The 12298-nt window shown below is 35.5% G+C and overlaps 1 protein-coding gene across 1 annotated transcript in view; it reads right to left on the reverse strand.

Annotated features, from left to right (window-relative positions):
* Positions 1-9660, reverse strand: part of LOC138691179 (acetylcholine receptor subunit alpha-like) — a 369672-nt gene extending 360012 nt beyond the window's left edge. Inside the window, exon 1 of the mRNA XM_069812958.1 lies at positions 9530-9660. Coding sequence (XP_069669059.1) covers positions 9530-9572 — 43 coding nt within the window. The 5' untranslated portion in view covers positions 9573-9660. The remainder of the gene's footprint in view (positions 1-9529) is intronic.
* Between the last annotated feature and the right edge of the window lie 2638 nt (positions 9661-12298).

Consider the following 12298-nt stretch of genomic DNA (forward strand, 5'->3'; position numbering starts at 1 on the left):
ATAATCTCCATTTTTCCCCATCACGTCAGGTTTTCAGACAATTCATGAATAACTAGAAATGAAATTATTGCTTTGTGCAACGTCATAAAAATTATTTTCAAGAAGAATTTTGTGAGAAAAACTAGGCTACAATTTGCTATTTGCCACTAATTAATCATTAATTAATAATTATAAACTCTTTCATAACCTTACCTCAATATTACACTTCAAATTTTCTCCTCTTTGACCTCCTCGCATGTTGTTCAGAGTAGTCCCTTTTTAACATCCAGCAATAGTCCGCAATGTTTCCATTATGAAGCAAAACACCTTTAAGCTGTTACATTCTGTCTCTGTTTTACTAACGTATATGACCCACATATATAGCAAAACAAATTTGAATCATTTACACAACCACGTTTCGACATTTCTATGAAATTACTCTCCTATGTTATACTCTCGAGAATAATGAGAACTCACACACTTCACTTTTACACGACAATCAACAACACAAAACTGAACCTCTAATTTTAAAATAACTTTTAAAAGGGGATAGGTTTATTATCTCAGTAAGGAAATCTGTAGCCTCATAAGCTAGATTGCACATCCATAAATAAATATATATACAGGGACCCTATGTCATTTCTCTAATTCATTGTTAGTTTTAATAGCAATCTCTAAGAGTAAATATTTTCTTCATAATTTTTTATGACCTGAGACACTAAACATTTCAACTTCCTATTTATAGATAACGTTGGGTGCAGACAGATAAAATCTCCAAGAATAAACAACGGATCTCTTAACCTCGGTTCATTTTAAGGGGGAGGATACAATTTTGTACATCCCCCAAGGGCGGATATAGTCAGTAGATTTTAATAAGTATCAAATAGAAACATAATAAAATATATTATGTCACATTTTAAGTAATAAATTTTAAATTATAAGCTGTCGTGCCTTTTTAACAAACGACAAGCACACTGTAATATTACTATATTACGAAAAATATTGAAAACATAACATTTCGAATTGTAAAAAATTCTGACGTGGTACGCGAAAACGCATTTCATTTTTGCAATCAGTGTGAAATTGTGATTCAGAAACGCTCATTTATTTCAAAACAACAAAATCCATGCAGAACGGTGTTATCAATGTAACGTGATTAAATTATGAAAAAGATACGGTTATACTCACGAAACCTGCTCTAAATATTGTTTTTGTCACTCACAAACTCCATTTGAAGCGGGATCTCCGACGTAGAATCGTTCACGAGTCCTTGTTGACACCATTAATATTTCATACAAATGTGACATATTTTTACAGTAAAGGGGCTTAGTTATAATAAATAGAAAAATAAAAAGAATTATATTATAGTTTAGCCTGCATTTGGTTTATTTATTTTATTTTATTTTTTATTCTAAGTCGTCAATAATTTGGCAGTTTCTCTAGGGCCGTTTACAGAAAGATAACACAATTTCATGGAAAGATTTATTGGAACAGATACAGATATTGTTGAACTATTTTTCAACATATTCTCCGCCGAAATGAGACATATTTCATACAGTGGGATCAACTTTTGTATCCCTGTGTCGTAGAAGTCTTGTAGCCTGGGATCGGAATCAGCGTTTAACAGCCATGTGCACCTGACTGTTGATCCCACAGTGTGAGAAATGTCTCAATTCCGATGGGGAATATGTTGCAAAATAGATAAACAATTGATGAACCTGTTCCATTAAATCTCTCCGTGAAATTGTTTTCTTTCTGTAAACGGCCCCAGGGAAACTTATTTTCTGAGGGGCCTCGTAATTGCGCTCAAGTGGCTAAAATTTGTATAAGCACTTTATTGACATTTTAACATGATGGAAGAAAAAAAAATAGATTTTTTATCTACCCTCATGAGAATGTTTGCTTATTAGACTAACAAAGGCTAGATGGAGATGGATATCGTCTGGGTTATAATTTATACAGGCCTAGTACTCTTTTGAATTCTTGTGATTTTCTTAGTACCCAAGTTCGGTTGTGTAATTTAAAAGAATATACGGAGAGGCCCAAAAATATATAAGGTACACATTTAAACGTGCAAAATATCTGCTTAAAAACTTTATTACTAAATAAATACACACATCAAGTGTGTTTGTAAGACATATTCCTGCTTAGCAAATGTTATGAGAACAAATGCTCAAGGTGATTCCCATTAACGTCTAGGCTCTTACAGTTTCGACGAATTACTCCGCGAACAACGTTGACCAATATGCCTATTATGAAGTTTGCATCCGCATTTAAAAACCTTCACATAGCTCCTCCTATGTAGCAGGTATTCTGAGATACATCACACCCTTCAGAGTATCAGACTACCCCATTTATAAGTAGACTTCGTTGAATTGCCACACGCAGCATGCAATCAGGTTGCCGATGTACGGTGGTATAGAGGAGGTGAGCGACCGCCCGGTCTCGTAGTATAAGCAGTTCATGTTAAGAGTTGTGACCGGTACAAATAGATACAGTACAGCAGCTACAGCTAATGCATATCTATGTAAGCACTGTTTTTGCATTACTGTGATTGGAACAGTCAAAGCTTAACATCTGTTCAGTGCAGACAAGAATTAAATCAAACATACTACAATGAGAGTGTTGCTGTTCCAAACAATTGCCCCTGGAATACCCTTACCCCGCAGCCAGTCTTGAACGGTTGGGGAACGTAGTTGGATGCTGTTAATTATTATGCAGAACATTACAGCAAAATAATGGAGGTAATTGATGCATTGGATAGCACAGACAGTTCCGCTGTTGCAGCTGTAAAATCATTGCCTTCTGAACAGCTATTGGAAGATATTCTGTTCATTGATTCTAATTTTAAAATCGTGTCCAAAACCATCACCCTGTTAGAATCGTCTAAACTAAAACTCTCAGAAGTCCTTAATATAGTGGATAAAGTATCACAAACCGTTATCCAAAATAACAATTCACTAATTTCAGAAAAAGTGAAATGTAAGTTGAGAAACATTATTGCTAAAAATTCTGCCTATTCAAAACTTCGTATTATAAATGATGTACTATCAGATCACGACAAGAGATCTGAAGTTGGTGTACTAAAAAGTAGTGACTTCCCGTTCTTCAAATATGCACCTATTACATTTTACCAATATAAAAACTGTTTGAGTGACCATCGGAGGAGGTTCACTTTGCAGTCGCTCAAAATGTACGTAACTCTTCACTGCAATGCACATATTCAAGGATGATGTACCTTACATTAAATTTTAAGAGTTAATATATCTCACTACAAAATAATTGCATATTTACATGTTTAGACATCTGCTACTTCAATGATCATTTATTATATTTCTTGAATGCAGGATACAGGTTTTATTGTAACCACAGTATACTGCTCAGTGTTTACATCAGAGGCATACTCCATCCGTTGCACGCCCCCTTCTCATACAGTCTATACCGCGTGCTTAGTAAACCTTACGATTCTCGTGGCAATTCCACGAAGTCTAATTATAAGTTTAGAGAGTTAAATCTGTTGAGCGCGAAGGTTAGTCAACAGTACACTTTGACATGGCACGGTCTCTTCAAGGTAGGTTCCCACATCAACGGTAGTGTGGTGGTGTGTCATATTGTTGAAATTAAAATCCCTCAATCCCGTAGAGTGCACGAATGACAGGTAAATGTCCCTGGATGATAGTCCATACCAAAAAGAGACGCGGTAAATTGATCGCCCAGTAAACACAATTATGTCGATTAACCGTTCCCAGTTGGAAAGTTACGCGTAAAATTGTATTTCATATTGCTGTTACACCTTGTCTTTCTGTAAAGCAAATGGTAGAGATAAAAGAGAGACAAAAGGTTGTGTTTTACGCAGACTACGCACAATTGATATTGAGAGTTTACAAGTATTTTTTTTTAATATTACAGCGTTCTTCCTCTTTAACAGACAAAAGGCTGAGTCTTGAGTACTTCGACGAAGCGAAAACGGTCGCCATAACTCGGAAACCAGTAAAGATTTTGAGTAGCAGTAACTTTTAAAAGTAATTTCCATTCTTTTTCAACATTTCTCTCACTTTGGCCCCCCGTCTAACGTGAAAAACAAAAAACTTTCCTACTTAGCAACTTTTGAAGGTGTAAATATATATTTTGAACAGATCACTTCGAGTTCACACCTGTGGAGTAACGGTTAGCGCGTCTAGCCGTGAAACCAGGTGGTCCGGGTTCGATTCCCGGTCGGGGGAAGTTACCTGGTTGAGGTTTTTCCGGGATTTTCCCTCAACCCAATATGAGCAAATGCTGGGTAACTTTCGGTGTTGGACCGCGGACTCATTTCACCGGCATTATCACCTTCATCTCATTCAAACGCTGAATAACCTAAGCTGTTGATAAAGCGTCGTAAAATAACCTACTACTAAACCAGATCACTTCGAAGTTACTGATTTTTCTCTTTGCTTCCACAAAAAGATTTCCATTTAAAATATTATCTATGTTTTCCTCAGACACTCACCTATCAATCATAAAAATTACAGCGCGATTGATGGACTATCTTAGGAGCTACAACGTGATAAATATTTAACGAAGCGGGAAACTGATTTCTCCCTTCCTCTAACTTCGGTATCCCCGTCTCTCTCTCACACGAGACATCACTCTCTCGCACAAGCCTTCTATATGACAACGCCGTAGCGATCTCCGATTGGTTCTCCTCATATGCAGGAGATTTGCCGCGGAGAATAGCACCATCTCTTGATAGAATATCACACTGCACATTCCTGCCGTAATTGAGTTGATAGAGACTGGATTAATCTTGCTTAGAATAGGGATCGATGGCGGGTTATGTGAGGGCGACAATAAACCTCCGAGTTCCGTAAAAAAACATTTTTAAGTAAGTATGCATGTCTGTCTGCCTGGACGTTTACCTTTTCACGCGATAATGGCAGAAACGATTTGTATGCAAAGTATGCAAATTAAGTTAGCTTCCACTTACATCTTAGGCTATACGACATTCAAAATACTTTATTTAAAAGGAGTGTTATAAGGGGGCCTGAATTAAATAAATCGAAATATCTCGCTTATTATTAATTTTTATTAAACATGTTATATAGGTAACTTAAGTTTCTTTAAAACCTATTTCCAATAATTTTTATTCCATGCAAAATTTTTATAAAACTGATATTTAACGAGATATACGACACTAAATAACCTGAGATGTTGATTCAGTGTCATAAAATAACCCATTTATCTGTTCTAAAAAATATCTTCTTACACAATGCACACTATAATGTAGTCTGAGGCGTAACGCCTTACGCCACGCATCTACGGCGTAGGAAAGTTTTAAAGTGGCCACCGGCGTAGCTCAGTCGGCTGAGCGCTTGCTTGACGATCCGGAGTTGCGCTCGGGCATGGGTTCGATACCCTCTTGGGCTGAATACCTGGTTCGGTTTTCTCCGAGGTTTTCCCCAACCGTAAAGCGAATATCAGGTAATCTGTGGCGAATTCTCGGTCTCATCTCGCCAAATACCATTTCGTTATCACCAATCCCATCGACGTTAAATAAGCGAATAGTTGATACAGCGTTGTTAAATAAGCAGCTAAATATTTCTAAAGTTATTGCAAATATCTTACTATAATAATACCGGACAGCTGTATACTAGCAGCATTGGCGTGAGTGCGAAATATCGCGGACCTGACATCTAGCGGAGAGGGATGGAATTACGTCCACAAATACAAATATTAACATAGCGAGATTCGGACTATTGTTTAAAACGTGAATTACTAATGTGGAATAATATATAAAACACTTAAGAAATGTTGAATAATATTTAATGTAAAATTATCTTATATCAAAGCTGCATATTATGAGAAATATTGCATACTTCATATTACTTTCCGTAATTAATCGTTACATTTTTTTCTTTGGTTTACCGAGACAAAATCAATTCTGATATTAGGAATGAATTTACAGTGATGCTTGATATACGCATTGCTGACAACTGCAAAAATGAAATTGATAGTAATCTGATGCTTGTAATAATTGGTAAAGACATGTGGACAACAATAAAACTTAATTTGATAAAACCTTAAAATCCAACGCATTTTAACTTCTATTCATTTATTAGATCTAAATAAAAAAAACTAATTTGTATTTTTCTATCAACACAAAGACGAAGGAATTAGGCCTATTAAAGAATGTTTCTGACTCACGATTTATGAACTATCGGAAATCGAAAGTACGATTTGGAGCAATTTCTAATGCTGTAATTGTCACAATTATAAACAGCACACATACACCCTGACATTTTAACACAACACTAATTAATAAAACTATTAGCTAGCCCAGCAACAATATACATTGCAGTTGATTACAGCTTGTTTCGCGAGTATCTCCACACCGGCAGGTAGGTAGCAGCACCAGCGTCGTTCGCACGCAAAACTGCTAGCTGTCCGGTATTATTACAGTAAGGTATTTGGTTATTGTATGACTATAATAATAATAATAATAATAATAATAATAATAATAATAATAATAATAATAATAATACTCTTGCCTTTATGAATTACAGCTGTGTTTATTACTCTGTATTCTTTCCCCAAGACTAAATATCTTTCTCTGTAGCAGAATATGCTGGTATAATATTTTATTGAACTTTTTTTGTCTCTTTTAGTTTAGCATTTACGACAAAAATGTGTATTATTTGAGTTTAAGATTTTAATTATTCTATGCTGCTGTGTACTTCACCACAATGACATGCAACTATAACTTTGTTTGAAAACCTCTGTCAAGAGTTAAAATCCCATCTAGGTCATAGATGTTTGTCCGTTGTCATTGTCATTGTCATGCCTTGTATTGTCTTTTGTGACGGTCTGGCTTCATGTTCATAACACGACACGCGAGTTTCCCTTCTGTGCTCAATGTTTAAAGTTGAAATTACGTACAGAAGATATAAAAGGCCGAAGCTGACGAGAGTAAAATAACTAGAAAAGAAAGAAAGAAAAATTAAACGATTAAAATTGAAATAAAGAAAAGAAACGGGAAAGACATTGAGGAAGAAAGAAATATGAAACAGAGAAAGGAAAGGTAAGGAAACAATTTGGACATTTAAAGAAAAAAATGAAGGAGAAAAGGAGAATAAACTATTGCATGATTAACGAAGAAGTTTAGAAAAGAAGAGAGGAAAGAAAGAAAGGAAGTTAGCCAGAAGAAGAAACAAAAGGAAGAGAAATAATGTCTTATACATTCATTATGTAAATTACGCAATTATTTTACAGTTTTACGCTGTATCTTTCAAGATATTTTTCTGTTCGGATGAGAGCCCGAAGGCTAGCACCTCAGCCTGAGGATTATTGTGCAATGTCCTTATATTGTGGGATACTTGTTGGAATCTTTAGGACTGCATTCCTGTGAGTACGTGATTCACTTCTTGGTGGCATCTTATTGATTCAACTGCAGCATTTAGACCTGACGGAGTCCGCTTAGGTTACTCCGTCTCTTTGTGCTATTCTGAAGCTTCCCTAGATCGATGGCATCTGTTCGCATTTGACGTGCTACGTCTTGCTACATCCTTTATTGACCTGAAGATCGCGACACTCTAGATATCGTGACTCACAAGGCGACATCTGTATGAGAGAGTTACATTCCCTGGTCAGCTATGAAGGTCCTTAAGTCTCCCCGGGAACTGTGCAGCTCCCCCAAACAGATGATATCTGTAGGCGAATGACGGTACTACGTCTGCCCGATATCCAGGTCGACCTGAAACTATTGAAGATGATATATGAAGTTGAAGTTAATATATGCTAAATGAGTCGAGGTTCAATGTCTAAAGTCACCCAGAAATTCTGATTTAATAGGTTGAAGGTGAAAACCTCGGAAAAACCGCAACCAGGATTTGAACCAGAATCTCCCTCGTTTCACGGTCAGGCATACTAACCGTTAAAGTTCTAGTGTAACAAAGATATTGTTGGGCATATTTCTTTAAAACGTTACCATTACTCTTTCCCTCATTTCACTACTTTTACATAATTTATAACTGTAGTGAGGATCACGTAAGAGCAGTTTCAAAAGGCTAATTTGGTAGTCTCTTCAGTGTTGCCAACTAATACCAGACATCACCAAAGAGGGTAAAATCACAATGACATGTATAATAATAATAATAATAATAATAATAATAATAATAATAATAATAATAATAGTAGTAATAATAATAATAATAATAGTAATAATAATAATATAAAATAATATACTGTTAACAATAACGATGTCTTGCTTATTTACTTATTTACTACATCTCATCTTTATGTTGGGAGGTGTTTTCTAAATGGTTCAATAATTTGTGAATATTTTCCACCTGGACCTCTCGCACATTATGTTGGAAATTAGTAGATTAATATGATTAATATTAAAATACATTATGTCTGACAGCATGAAATTCATTGCTTTCACTAAACAGTTTACGATTCACGAGACCTAACCTAAAAATGTATTTTGTTTCATCACGTGAAATGATTAGTACAAACTTCGAAAACCGAATGTCATTTTAAAACTTATATTTAAAACTACGAGTACTTACTTACTACTGATAATTTTGCAATTTTAGTTGTAATTGCTGTCTCCGTGCGAATTTTCTATCGATTACCCAAGTGCATGTATCACACAACATGTTATATTTATTTACACTTATCGGATATAATCTTGAATTTTAACCACAACGCAACACATAAAATAAGTATTACCGTATGTATTCATATAAATATGATATCAATTAATTATTAGTATGTTCAAATTTCACTAGCTTCCAGTAATCGGCTCAGAAATCTAGTACAATTTGAATTTTCATAATTTCCACTACCGACAACAGCTGTTTCTGCTGCCATTATAAAAGTTAGAAAATCACTACCAGTTGTAGTATTTCCCTGTATCAAAATTCGAAGCGAAGTTGGCAAAAGAAAATTTAACCTTAAAACTATAAAATCACCATAATCCACTAGCATATGTAGTAATGGGGGAAAATGGCTAGGTTTCACCCTTAGGGTATTAAGTAAGCTGATCCGAACTATATCTTTATCACCCAGAACTAGAGAGTATGAAATACTTGGTAGAAAAATCTGCTAAGGATTTTTAACGGCATTATAATGTTACTGCGATCAACCGAATGAAGTTGAAAGCATGTAAGCTTATGCAAATCTAGTCTTTCAGGTAAAGCTCCCTGTAAAGCAGATTTGAATAATTTTGATCCCGGGACCTCTGGTTGAACGTACCAGCGCTCTACCAACTGAGCTACCCGGGAACTCCACCCGACACCGTCTCAACTTTTCCCTTTATATCCACACAACTCGCGTGGGCTGACGAAACGCCAGAGACCCACATCGAGTGCACACAATCTCTGTGTGACTTGGAATTGTGGTTTTCTGTTAACGTACACAGTGACATATATTATGCAAATCTAGTCTTTCAGGTAAAGCTCCCTGTAAAGCAGATTTGAATAATTTCAAGGGAAAAATTGTTCCGGGGCCGGGTATGTAAGCTTGTCTGCTACCGAGATCGACTACAGGAAATTGTACTGGAATAAGATACCTGATATGAACAGGATCCACATGAGAGCCAAAAGGTTCCTCATCTTCTGCTTGGCAGACACCTCTTCATGATGACGTCAGCAACGCCGTCTTGGGTTCCGTCGTGACGACCACCTTCTCCGCCACATCCTCCTGCCACAGATAAATTCAATTATATCGGGATATGAATTTACAAACGTCGTGGCTGATGTCAGATCTGCCACCGTGTAGCTTTCTGTCGCTTTAGCCTAACGAATTTATAAGGACACTCTTCGTACGCTTCTGAAAATTTAGATTTACTTTAGAGATGTGCAAACTTACAGAGATAAATCTGTATTAATGTGCTCAAAATGCATTGCGATAGGGATTGTTATAGTTAATATTTAATTTAAATAGGCCTAACTACGTTACAGATTTCTAGTGACGGCTAAGAGAGTCAGAAGAATCATTTTTTTTTTATAAAGACTGCTATTAATCGATAGTGATTGATAATTTGTAAGTGTGGCTTCTATAGGTATTACGTCTATGAATATATAGCGAACATACAAGTCAGTGTCGCCAGTAGTACATAAATATATCTGCAGTATAGAATTAAAAATCCCCCCCCCCTCTAATGATTATAAAAAGCACTGGGTTTAGCGGAGAACCTCTTATACTGTCAATTATGAGAATAGTTTATACTTAATCTACATCATAATTTTCCTCAACCAGAGCCTTCTTCAGTTACAAGCCGGAGCATGGGTAGGTTTGGCAACGCTGAATGGAGGCGGGCGGAGGCGAAATAAAGGCATGGCGTTTGATGTTTTAGTGCTTTGAGTTCGTTGTCACATGTGCATTTTCGACATTAATTGATACAAAACTAAGTGCGTATGATCTAGATACAGTGTATTGATGTACGTAATTTATTACGGAAACCAAAATGGTATTTTATTTGAGTTTCAGAATACCGCGTAAGTGCTTGCATACAGCCAATTATAACTTTAAAAAAATTAAATAGCATACGTGTTTTTTATTGGTGGTACAAGGCAAAATAAATAAATACTTAAAGAAATGTTACTTGTACCAAAAATAAATAAAATAACGACGAATTTTAGCAATACCCTATTCCAATCAATTAACCATTATGTGGCTAGTAAATTAACAAAGTTTTGCCGCTTTATGTTATTTTACCTCTGACGTGAAAGGTCTAGGATATAATATACATTTTAATTTCATGTGATTATCTGTCGTGCTTTTCTATAAATATTTCCGATGCCCAGGAAGCCAGTTGTAGCTTGAACCTGGCCAGTCACCATAACAATGCAGTTATCCTAAATTATTTGTTATAAACTTTTTAAAATACGGTATAATTTTAATAAATATAAGTACAGAAAACAAGCTAAGAGTGTAAAGTATGTAAATAAAGTAAAAATGTAAACAGGGTAAACTAGTGACATATTTTAATAAAGTATGAGGATGTAAATACAGTTAGGCCAAGTATAAAGATCTTTGAAAAAATGAAGAAACATACCTTCAACATAATACGTAACAAAACACATCATTATCTATTAAATATGTGCCAATTAGTGTAAACTTAGTGAACTTTAAATCCTGTAAATACGAAGTGAAAAGAAACATGTTTATAACTAATTATTGCAAAAGAAATAATATTAATAAACAAACCTTGAAAACCAACAGATTGAGTGTATTTAACTACAAATTATAGGTAGTTCTGACGTATAGCAGGCATTCCGAATCTTCGACAAAATTGTAACATTTATGGGATCACAAAACAGCTGTTTACAATGAACTTGAAAATGAACGGCGTAACTTTACTGATATAGCAGGCGAGACCCAACAATTTGGCCAGAATTCTGATTCAACACAAACCACAAGTAAGACTATAAAAATATAATTTATACAATATTTAATATTTAGAAGAATTGTCAATCACTTTGTCATTAATAATAACCGTAAAAATTGCTAACGACTACAGCCATATTTTCATTTATTGTCTTGTTTTTATCGCCAATACACACTTAGTTTATAATACATCAACAATTAACGTTTGGTACGACCGCGAACATAATTCCATCCACACACTTATATTGTAACATTAATTTACATTGAAAATCGGCATTAGCACAAACACGTGTTTTGGAAAGTAGGCCTCCGGTTGACAGTTAATTACAGTGTTGCCGACGTATGGCTCCGGCTTGTAACTGAAGAAGGCTCTGCCTCAACGCATTTTTACCCGTCCCAATAATAGTGTCACCTATTGAGAACTAGCGAAACTATTTCAAAGTTTGTCATTTGTTATCTTTGGTTCTGACTTATCTCCTGGTTAGGAAATATCTTTGAACGCCAGTATACAATTTAGATACTAGAAGCCCGTGTTATGTGCCCGCGCCGCCTGAAAACTAAGCTCCTTGTTTACTATGTGTAAATGAAGACCTAACATTCTAAATGTGCTAAGTGCCAGCTGTCATTTATCTCGATTACCATATTCCTTAGTATCGTCTCCTTTTCTGTTAACAAGCCATATCATCAGCAAATCTTATGCACTTTATTCTTTTCCCTCCTACTATCACTCCTCCCATGTTCTGAAAACAGTTCTTCACTAAATCCTCCAAGTAGATGTTGGACAGAGTGGCGATAAAGGGCATCCTTGTCGAACTTCTCTCCCTATTTCACTTCTTTCTGACATTTCTTTTATCCTGACTTTGACTCGTTTCATATAAAGATTACTGAACAGCCTTCTCTATTTCCAATCCACACTAAACTAGACACATATTATACTAATCAGACTTCA

Source organism: Periplaneta americana, chromosome 16, assembly GCF_040183065.1.
Source record: "Periplaneta americana isolate PAMFEO1 chromosome 16, P.americana_PAMFEO1_priV1, whole genome shotgun sequence".
NCBI lineage: Eukaryota > Metazoa > Arthropoda > Insecta > Blattodea > Blattidae > Periplaneta > Periplaneta americana.